The 10,973-nt window shown below is 52.6% G+C and overlaps 1 protein-coding gene across 1 annotated transcript in view; it reads right to left on the bottom strand.

The window, feature by feature from the left end:
- Positions 1 to 2,959: 2,959 nt before the first annotated feature.
- LOC101648541 (sodium/potassium-transporting ATPase subunit alpha-4) overlaps positions 2,960 to 10,973 on the bottom strand; it is a 50,864-nt gene continuing 42,850 nt past the window's right edge. The window contains exons 19-22 of the mRNA XM_045298372.1: positions 7,418 to 7,548; positions 7,188 to 7,289; positions 3,422 to 3,513; positions 2,960 to 2,988 (exon numbers count right to left, since the gene is read on the bottom strand). Of these exons, the coding sequence (XP_045154307.1) occupies positions 2,960 to 2,988; positions 3,422 to 3,513; positions 7,188 to 7,289; positions 7,418 to 7,548 (354 nt within the window). The remainder of the gene's footprint in view (positions 2,989 to 3,421; positions 3,514 to 7,187; positions 7,290 to 7,417; positions 7,549 to 10,973) is intronic.

Below are 10,973 nucleotides of genomic sequence, written 5' to 3'. Positions count from 1 at the left end.
GTGGCTCTGTTGGAGGGATGGCTTGTGCCCCCTCCTGGCTGTGGACCTCAGTTCTACTGAGCGAGGTCTGAGCTTCGGCCCAGGAGCAGCGGCCCCGTGGCAGCAGCGGCCACAGAGGGAGAGCCCACTGGCCACAGGGAAGGCCAGCGTTGGTCCAACAGCATTGCATGCTGGCAATGGAGACATCTCAAAATCCCATCTCCTGGTTTCCCGGGCCTTTGGCACTGTGCACCAAGTGTCGTCTGCCCCCGCCCCCACCCCCCAGCTCCAAGGCAGCCGGGAGAAGGGGATGGGCCACCTGCTGTGGCTGACTGAACTGACATCCAGCCCCCATCGGCACTTCTGCACTCTGCGGAAGGGAGGGGAGCACTGGACCTAGACAGTGGGACACTACACTTGTGCCAACGTGAACCTGACCTTTGGTGGCCCCATGGGTGTGAGAGGGGACTCAGCAGGGAGTGGGGCCGACCCCATCACTCCCCCAGGCACCCCTGCAGTGAGTCTCCCTAGAGCCAGACCTACCCCTGTGCCCTCTCTGGCCCTCCAGTTCCACCCTCCCTGTTCCAGCACCTGACCCCCCTCTCGTTCCCTCCCCCCCACTGCCCCTCTCCCTACCTACCTCTCTGATGCTCTGTTCTCCATGTTATCTTCACTCTCCATCCCTCTAAGCCCCTGGCTCCAGGCGTTTGGATTGAACAGGCCTCAGCCACTGGTATCAAATGACCCTGAATTGGGGCCTCTATATTTTTAACCCACCAGACACCCGAAGCTCTTGCTACTGAAACCTGAGGAGCTGGCCCCTCCACACTCCCCCTCCCCACTTCACTCACCCACACCCTGGCCCCTCGGCCTCCTAGGTTCTGGTTCAGCCGTGTCAGCAGCGCTGGGAGGGACCCCAGACTGATATAGCCCTGTCCCTAGGAGACCTTGCGCTGGAAGAGGGCGGGGAGTGGGAGGGAGGGGGCCCTCTGAGGAGGGGCCTCTAGAGTGGCCCGCTAGACCTTATTCCGGCATCTCTTGACTTGGCCCGTGGCCACTCACCCCCCAGCACCAACCATGGCTTTTTTTCCAGCACTAGCAGAGCTGGGGCTTTGTGGGGTTTTCTGGCCTGGCCTTCCTTCCCAGTTTGCATCCTGGCTAAGGGTGCAGCACTGGAATGGGCCAGACTTCCTTTCCTCATCTATAAAAGGGAGCGAGGCGCAGAGAGACAGACCTCTGTTGGGAATCAGTTGATGATGTGCAAAGCCCTGAGCCCAGCAGGCATAGCATGCAGTCAATGCGTGTGCCTTGTTCTTAGTACCAGCCTACAATCCCCCCATCCCTCTCCCGCCCCTGTCCCCCGCTTTCCTCAGTACTGGGCTCTCACTCTGTACCTTTGGGCTCAGCCAACCCTCCGCTCTGCAAGGGGCCTGGCAACAAAAGGACAGACTGCTAGCACGGAGGGGAGGGAGGAAGAACCAGCTAGGAGGAGGATCCTCTGGGACATCTCACTCCCCTGAGAAAAGGAGCAGTAGATGCAGGAGCCCAGGCGTGAGCGCAAGCTCTTGGAATGTCCATCACCCTAAGGCACCCCGGGCTGGAGGGTGGGCGCTCTGCCTGAAGTCAAGGCTCCAGGGACTCAGAGAATGTTATAGTCTGGGTTTCAGGTGACTTCAAGAAACCAGGCAGGGGCTTGGGGTGGGGGTGGGGTCCTGGTGGTGGGGGTGGGGACACGTGGATGGGGTTGAGAAGCCTGAGGAAAAGAGGATGGGGGCTACAGTCTTCCTGGGTCTTTCCCTGGGGCCCATTCCCTTCTTCAGAGAAGCTGTGGTCTCACATTCACCACTCATCTCAGGCTCTTCACCCAGGCAGGTCTCTTTTTTAGCTCTGTGAGCCTACAGGCGAATTGGAGGAATCTGAGGTGGGGGCTACAGGAGCCTATGCTGCCCACCCACCGCTGGGCTGGGTGCTGGGACCTCTCCCTGTAGGCTGAGATCAACTGCCGCTCTTTCTACCCTATCCTACCCTATCCTATCCTCCCCATCCTGTCCTGTCCTATCCTATCCTACTCTATCTTCCCCATCCTATCGTAGCCTCCCTGTTTTATCCTATCCTAACCTCCCTGTCTTATGCTCCCATTTTATCCTATCCTATCCTCTCCATCCTATTTTATTCTCCCTGTCCTATCCCATCCTCCCTATTCTATCCTATCTCAACTCATTCTCCCTACCCTACCCTACCCTATCCTATCCTATTCCATTCTCCCTATCCTCTGCTCTCCCCTCCCCTCCCCTCCCCTCCTCTCCCCTCCCCTCCTTTCCCTTCCCTTCCCTTCCCATCTACCCTCTCTAGCCTCGCATTTCACTGATTTGACATGGGGGGCAGTCACTTAACCCCTATGAAGCAAACATGCTGGACTCTGCTTCCCTCCAAGCCTGGAATGTGGTCCTAGAGTGACCACCCTGGCTTAGTTACCATGGAAACCAGGGAGACCACGCCACAGTAAACATTCCCCCAAGCCCCAAACCTAAGCCATTGCAGTTAAGTTGATTTCAACTCACGTGACCCCCCTAGTAGAACTGCCCCACCGGGGCTCCAAGACCGAGGGTCTGATGGGTTTGAACTGACAACCTTTTGGTTAGTAGCTGGGCCACTATGGCTCCTTCATGCCCCTAAAATCAGATGCAGCACTACAAGCCAGGTGAGAGATGGTTCCAAACATTTACTCTCCAGATGGGATTCAGCAGAGGACCACACCCCTACTTCCTGGGCTGGAGCCAGATTCAGGCTGGACGTGCCCTAACCCACCCCAACCTGCTACCACGATGCTCAATGCAGCACCAGGAGAGCACGTGTCTCACCCCAGAGGACCCACCTCCCCACCTTCAACTCTCAGACCCATGTTGGGTCAAACCCAGAACCCCTTACCCTCGCTCCCACCCCCATCCCCGGGTCAGATGCAGCTGCTCCTCTGCCCCGTTCAGTAGTAGGTCTCCTGCTCCAGCCAGCCTGGGGGGAGAAGAGACCCGAGTGAACTGGGAGGCACCAAGGGGAGACCCCCACGGAGGGAAAAAAGAGTTGCTGACACCAAGGGCTTGAGTAGAAAGAAAATGTTTTGGAAATGATGATGGCAACATATGTACAAATGTCCTTGATACAGTTGATGTATGGATTGTTATAAGAGCTGTTAAGAGCCCTTAAATAAAATGATTTTTAAATAAGGGTTGGGAGACACCCTGTAGACTGAAAGCAATACCTGAGCCTCTGAAAGGCAGGCATCGAGGCCTGGAAGGATGGGGAGGTAGAGTCAGGGCTGAGGGGTCAGGGCACAGGAAGGACCAGACAGGGAGGTGGGGAGGTGAGGAGAAAGGCAGGTGTGATGGGAGAGCTAGTTAGGGGACTGGTGGGCCATGAGCCAGAGCAGGGCTCCGGGGCGACTCACCCCCAGGCCTTTGTCGTATGGTGAGCTTTCTGAGTTCGTCATAGATGAAGATAAGAAGGCTGTAGGGCACGGCACAGAACCACCAGGTTATCCTGTGGGAAGCAAGCAGCGGTCAGGCTGGCACCCTTGATGAGGGCAGAGAAGATACGGAGATCTCAGGGCTCTCTTCCTGACATCCTGGAGCACCATCCCGTTGATCCCACTCTGAGGAAGTCAGAGCCTCAGGGAGAAGGTGTCGGAGGTGGAGAGGAAAGGCATAGACCGAGGTCTCTGTCACTGTCAAAAGCCAATGACCAGGAGTCCCTGGGCGCCACAAATGACTAAGTGCTGCCAACCAGGAGGGTTTGGGTTCACATCCACCTAGAGGTGCCTCGGAAGAAAGGTCTGGTGATCAGCTTCTGGGAGGACAGCCACTGATGGAGCGGGGAGAGCCAGTGCCAGCCAGACACAAACGTCACCCAAACGCTGTGTGATGCGGTCACAGAGGTTATCTACCAGCTTTTGGTTTCTGGGGGACCTTAGGCCTTGCACTCACAAAGAGGAGGTTATTCGAATCAGATGGGTCTGACACACTCCCTACACATCATGTTGGGCACACACCCTCCCCACTCTACCCCTATGATGGGGAACATTTGGTTTGTTCTTGGATGACCAGCAAGAAGAGGTGGCCTGGACCAGCACTATCCAAGGGAAATATAATGTGAGCCACGTGTGAAATGTAAATTTCCCAAGTAGCTGCATTAAAATAAATATGTTAAATGGGAGAGGATTAACTTTATGAATACATTTTGTTAAACTCAGTATACTCAAAATATTATCATTTTAACATTGAACCAATATAAAAATTAAAAGATTGAACCAATATAAAAATTATGAGTGAGACCTTTTACCGTCTTTTCTTGAAGTCCGGTGTGGACACTGCCCTTGTGGTCAGGTGCCGTCCAGTTGGACTCTTGGCGACCCTGTGCACAGCAGGAGGAAGTGCTGCCGCCGGTCCTGCGCCGCCCTCACCACTGTTGTCACGCGAGAGCCCATTCCTGCGGGCCCTGTGTAGCCTGTCTCCTCCAGGACTTCTTCTGTTTTGAGACCCTCCACCTTAACCAGCACGACGTCCTTTTCCAGGGACTGGTCTCTTCTGACAGCATGCCCAAAGAATGTGAGGCAAGGTCTAGCCTTCCTCATTTGTAAAGAGCCTTCTGCCTTTACTTTCTCCAAGACAGATTGGTTTGTCCTTGGTATCCGATGTTCTTCACCAGCACCAGACTTCCAATGCACTGATTCCTCTCCCATCTTCCTTACTCGATGTCAACCTTCCCGTGCATAGGAGGTGATGGAAAAAACACCATGGCTTGGGTCAGGCACACCTTAGTCCTCAACAGGACACCCATGCTCTCCAACACTTTATTTTATTTATTATCATTTTATTCAGGGCTCTTACAGCTCATTTAACACCCCATGCATCAATCGTATCAAGCATATTTGTACATGTGTTGCCTCCAGCACTTTACAGAGGTCTTGTGTGGCAGATTTGCTGGATGCCATGTGCTGTTCGGTTTCTTGGCGGCTGCTTCCAAGAGTACTGATTGTAGAGCCAAGTCAAATGAAATCCTTGACAGCTTCAGTATTCTTCCTGTTTATCGCGATGTTGGCTATAGATCCAGATGCGAGGATTTTACAGTCAGGTGGAATCCATGCCGAAAGCTGTGGGCTTTGATTTTCATCAGTAGGTGCTTCAAGTCTTCTTGGCTCTCAGTAAGCAAGCTCGTGTCAGCCGCACATCACAGGCTGTTCATGAGCCTCCCTCCAATCCTAATGCTGCTTTCTTCTTCACACAGGGCAGCTTCTCTGATGATTGGCTCAGCATACACATTGAATAAGTATGGTGAGAGGAGACCACCCTGACACACACCTTTTCTGGCTTTCAGCCATGTCATAGCCCCCTGTTCTGTTTGAATGGCTGCCTCTTGGTCTGTGTGCAGCTTCCACAGGAGCTCGATGAAGTGTTCTGGAATTCCCTCTCCAGAGTTGGCTATGATAAGATTTTGAATGCATTCCAGCCTGAGGGGCTCAGGTTCCACTGTTCCTACTCCTTCTCGATTCCTAGCCCGGGAGCTCTGGTGGAACCTGTTCACCGTGGGTGACCCTGGTGACATTTGCAATACCAGTGGCATAGCTTCCAGCATCACAGCCACATCCAAGCTACCGTGCAGCATGACAAAACTGACACAGATCGGACATCCGGATCCAGGTAATGAACTTTCACTCGAGAGATGGCAACGTCGTCCAACCAGAACAACAAGAAGGCTATTTTTAATGGGACTGTTTTGTACTGTTTGGATTTCTACACTTAAATGTATGTGAGTCAGATACGATGACGACGACGATGGCCTCCATTCTTCAGTCCCACTAGTCAGGCTTCAAGTGCTCAGTCGTCACCTGAGGACGGCAGTTACCTCCTGGAACACATGGACCTAGATCAGACTAACCACGTGCGCGCACGCACACTCACACGCCTCAAACAGAAACACCTGCATACAGTCACCCATTCATTCAGCAGCAATCATCCGGCCACTCCATCTGTGTTAAGACCTGGGGGTGGGGGAGGATCATGTGATGGCCTTTGTTCTCAAGGAGCTTAAGGGAGTTGGGCAACAGAGGGTAGTTAGACATAGGACACTGATAATCACACTACTACGTGCTAAGTTGTACGGTGGAGGCATGTACCAAGTGCTTCTAGGAGTCCGGGTCATAATTGGCAGTAGTCATTATTACGTATATGTTGATACTGGTCATAATCACAACTGAGCTACGGTCAACAAGGTGTCCGCCACGACCCAAGCCTTGTGCTTGAGACATTCTACACATTTTCCGCGTGAGTCCCACAATGATTTGCCAGGTAGGTGTGCTTGAGATTCTGTCCATGCGACTCAGGCTCAGAATGGGGATGGATCGACTCAAGGTCAACACAAAATACACAGTGGGGATTGAGAGTCAAACCTGTGAGGATGGTCTGTGTTTCCTGCCAGGGCCAAGTCCTACTGTGTGTGCAGCACTGTGGGAAAGCCTGCCAGGGTGTAAAGGTACGTGAGTGATGTGTGCAAAGTCGGAGAGAACCCATCGGGAGAGTGAACGGGGGTGGGGTGGGGGTGGGGGTGTGTGTGGGTGAGGGTAATCACTAACCGAGGCGGCCGGTGGAGGGTGGGAGCTGAGCGGATGTTTTGCTTTCATCTGTACATTTCTATTTTTCCTCTGTGGATTTTTCGAGGGATTTCCTTGGGAACAAGCACATGCTAGTGTGTGTGTGTGTGTGTGTGTGTGTGTGAGAGAGAGAGAGAGAGAGAGAGAGAGAGAGATCTGTGACTTGAGTAGGACAAAGTCCCAGACCTGGAGGAGTTTCAGTGTGTCCACTCACATAGGTACACACGCCATTGAGCACAGGTGCGCCAGCACGGCAGAATCATCCAGGCATAGATTAGGTTGTTTGGGGGCTGACTTCAGTTCTAAGTGATACATATCATTGGACAGCCGCACTGCACCTCATTATCCAAGATCCCAGTCGGTTCAACACTGGTATGTGTGCTAAGTTTGCATGTCCAGTGACGTCTCTGCTACCTCCCCAAACCAGACCCATTTACCACCGCACAGATGGATCTCCCCGTCTCTCGCTGGGTGGAGCCTCGTTGACCCAGGCAGCTATGACGACCTTGTTCGAACACTCATGCTCGCCCACGAGCTCGCCCTGTGCCTGATCCCTGTGCTTACTCACTTGAGTGGGTACATTCGCAGGGCCTTGGCCATGCCTGGCGTATAGGACAGAACAGCAGCCAGGACTGTCTCCTCCAAAATCCCAAAGAGTAGGACCTTGTTTCTGCAAAGACATGTGTGCGGGTTAATTGGAGATAGGAAGGAAGGGGTAGGAACTGATTGCCTGCCCCCGCAACCCCCAAATCGTGTCCAGGGTGTGGAGAGCGTTGGGACCCTGGGTGGGGCACTCACTTCATGCCCTGCTGGAAGACGGAGTTGCGGCGCGTCTTGCAGATGATGAGGTCAGCCCACTGCACCACCACGATGCTGACGAAGAAGGCCGTGTGGCACGTGAACTCCACCACCTTCCGCTGCTCGTAGGTCTGGGGGGAGGGCAGGCCGAGTGAGTGAGCGTGTCAGCAGGAGAGGGACACCCCAAAGGCTTCCTCCTGGACCGGGGAGGCCGAGTCAGGTACTCTCCCTTCAGACTCTGATGACACTTCGGTCATCTCTGAGAGCATTTTTCAAGTTTTTCCTTAGTTGACTGGAAGTTGCTTGAGGGGAAGGGCCTTGTCTGACCCACCATGCATCTCTCCAGGCTTAGTTCCATGAATGGCATGCAGCATTTGCTCTGCTGAGTATTTGCAGAACTAATAAGAAGGATGGGGTCAGAGGAGGAGGTGGAATCACAGCTCCTGGTGGAGTAGCGGAACCAAGTCAGAAAGGGAAAGCAGGGTGCTAGCGGGGAGATTCATGCCCAAGAGGGCTGGTAGAGGAGACAGCCCTTCTTATCATATACAGAAGCGACTTCCAGTCTAGTGGAGAAGATACATATGCTATGCGAGTACAACAAGACCCCAAACCAAACCAGATACCACTGATTCCAAGTCATCGGTGACCCCTGTGTTTCGCAGTAGAACGATGCTCGAGGAAGGTCTTTCTTTTTAAAAATAATTGATCCTTCCTATTTGTGTGGTTGCTGAGACCACACACAGCACAATCTACACTCCCGTTCAAGTCTCTACCCGTACATTTCAGGGGTAGGGATGACTCTCACCCTCTGAGTTGTTCCTCCCCCCTCACGCCCCACCCCCTTCCCAGAGTTCTTATCTAACCTTTCTAGTTGCTTTTGCCAACTTGATCCCATCTAGATCGATCAATGATCGAGGCAGGCATTCATTGCTCCCTAAGTTGAACTACTGTTTGGTCTTAAGAAAACTTGAGGGGGTGTTTTGTTGATTTAAGGTTACATAGGGTTTTGGATGTGTTCTCTCAGGAGCAGTTACCTGGCCTTTCTTCAGATGTACCTCTGTGTGTTTTGAACCACTAACCTTTGGGTCAGTAGCCAAGCACTTAGCCATTTAGCCACCCAGGGACCCAACAACAGCAAAGGGCACAGTTATGCCAAATTGACTCTGACTCATGGGGTCCTGGGTGTGTCAGGCTAGAACTGTGCTCCGTAGGGTTTTCACTGACTGTTTTTGTTTGTTTTTTACCCCCTGAAGTGCCTCGGGTAAACTTGAACCACTGACCTTTCAGTTCAGGGTGGAGCACACTTACTAGGTGTATTACCTAAGGGCCTCCGACAGATCTATCAAGGGGAGGTTACAGAAGGCTTCAGGGACACACAAGCTCACGGAACAGTAACAGAGTTTTTCCATGAACTTTTTGCAGCCTCCCCCAATCTATCTGAATTAAACTGGAGGACGGGGGAAGAAAGCTCTTGGTTCTTGTGGTTAAAAATAAAACATCCTGTTGGTAAAGCATCCTAGGTCAAACAAGAATATTTGAAACCATGTCGGACAGAACAGTGAAGAGCTGCTACAGGTCAGGCCTCGGGTGCTGCTGCGGTCTGAGCCGGAGCTGATTGGAAAACAGGCTGGCAATGAACAAGCCAAGTTTGGAACCAAGAATGAATGAGAGCCTGCAGCGGGCTTGGCTGCATGAGCTCACACTGCCCCTTTCTCCTCTCTTACAGTCATCCACCTTTCTCTGGGCCACTTCCCCCCATTTGGGGATGATTTTAGCCTGACTCATGGTCACACCAACACTATTCCTGTCCTAGTTTTTTGAGATTTAAATATCTATGCTGATGATCCTTCCAATACCTTCTTGGTCTCACAGTTCCTTAATTTCCTTCTTTTCCAATGATGGTGCCCTCGACTCTTCGCCTAGGTTGCTCCCCCCTGGGTTTCAACTTTAACCCGTGTCCTTCCCAAGTCTCACTATCTTCTCTCCCTCTCACTCACTCCAGTGTCTCAACTGCCACGCTTCTGGAACTCTCCTTGGACCCACAACCCACTGACCCTACCACTCCCCTCTATTTCTTTAACTCTTTACGGTCCCCTTTTCTTCCTTCCCTAACTTAAATCCCGTGGTCCATACTTCAGCTATTTCCTTTACATACATCTTCCACATCCTGGACTCTACCCACGGTCTAATTCCATCCATGACTCAGGAGTCCACTGTGGCTGGAGGAAGCAGGCAGACATGGCAGCTTAGCTCAGGTCATGACCCCTTACTGTACTGGGAAGGCTTTAGTGCGGCCTGGGATTTATTGGACATTTCCATGTTCCTTTCCCCTCCTTCACTCTTGCCTCAAATCCTCCCTGCCATTCTCATTTGCAGTAGATAAACCCGCACTATGTTTCCCTGAGAAAATACAAGCAATAAGGAGAGAAGGCTCACAGCCCTCCCATCATGCTTGCCTCCCCACCTGTACTTGCTTTTCGGATACTGTGGCTTCGCGCCTCTCATCATTCCCCTTGTCAGTAAGATCCCCTCCTACCTCACCTACCCCAGGACCTTGCTCCAGTAGTTGCCTCCTCTCTCTACGGCATCCTTTTTACTCAGCCCCACTGCATGGTTCTCAGGCGCTACAGCTCCCGGGTCTGCTCCTTTTTGTAGCTACAGCAGGGTAGTGGTGGGTCAGTGGTAGACTTCTCACTTTCCATGGGATGGAGGTTCTTTCCTGGCTAATGTCCCTGTGCTCAGCCAAAGCTTCTTTGTCACCGGAAGCTTCCGTGTTGCTATGACACCAAGCAGGTTTCAGCAGAGCTTTCAGACTCAGGCTACAAGACAGACAGGCCCTCCTTGTGAAAATTAGCCAAGGAAAATCCTATCGGCCATAACAGTTCATCGTTGTCGCAAGAGGTAGGGGCTGACTTAAGGGCAGCCAACATCAACTTTATAGTAAAATGCCTTTTCGTGCGTGGTCTATTTGTATTATCTCCAATGTGCTCTCTTGTTATCCTCCGGCATGCCATGAAACTATTCTTGTTAAAATCACCAAGGACTTTCTGGTTGCCCAATCCAGTGGCCACCTCTTCATGGTCACCCCGGTGCTCCAATCTGCTGGGTGGACATAGTGGACCTTTGCCTCCGTGCATCATTCCTAGCTTGGCTCCCAGGAATCTGTATTTCTCTACCAGCCACTTCCTCGGGCGCCTTTGCCCCTCTTCTCTCGGTGTCTAAGCAGTGGAGCACCCCAAGTTTCAGCCCCTGGTCCCCATCTCTCAGAGGCACTCACCTCCCCAGAGGGAGCCTCTAGCCTCATGACCATCTCAGGGCCAATGACTCCCAAGTGTAGGTCCCCAACCTGAGCCTCTCCTCTGGACTGCAGACCCATCTATCCAACCGCCTCTCAACAGTTCCAACTGGAGGGTCAATGGGCATCCCCGGGATCACGACCACGATGGACATGTCTCCCTAAACCTGCCCTTTCTCCAGTCTTTCTCCTAAATGGCAGCTGCCAGTTTCTGATTTCCAGCCCCCAAATGGCGGAGGCATCCGGCTGCGTTTCTTTTTC

Source organism: Echinops telfairi, unplaced genomic scaffold (assembly GCF_000313985.2).
Source record: "Echinops telfairi isolate 266 unplaced genomic scaffold, ASM31398v2 ScPeMD7_7425;HRSCAF=8463, whole genome shotgun sequence".
NCBI classification, from domain to species: Eukaryota; Metazoa; Chordata; class Mammalia; order Afrosoricida; family Tenrecidae; genus Echinops; species Echinops telfairi.
The sequence above is the reverse complement of the archived record's forward strand: the minus strand, read 5'-3'. Positions and strand labels throughout refer to the sequence as shown.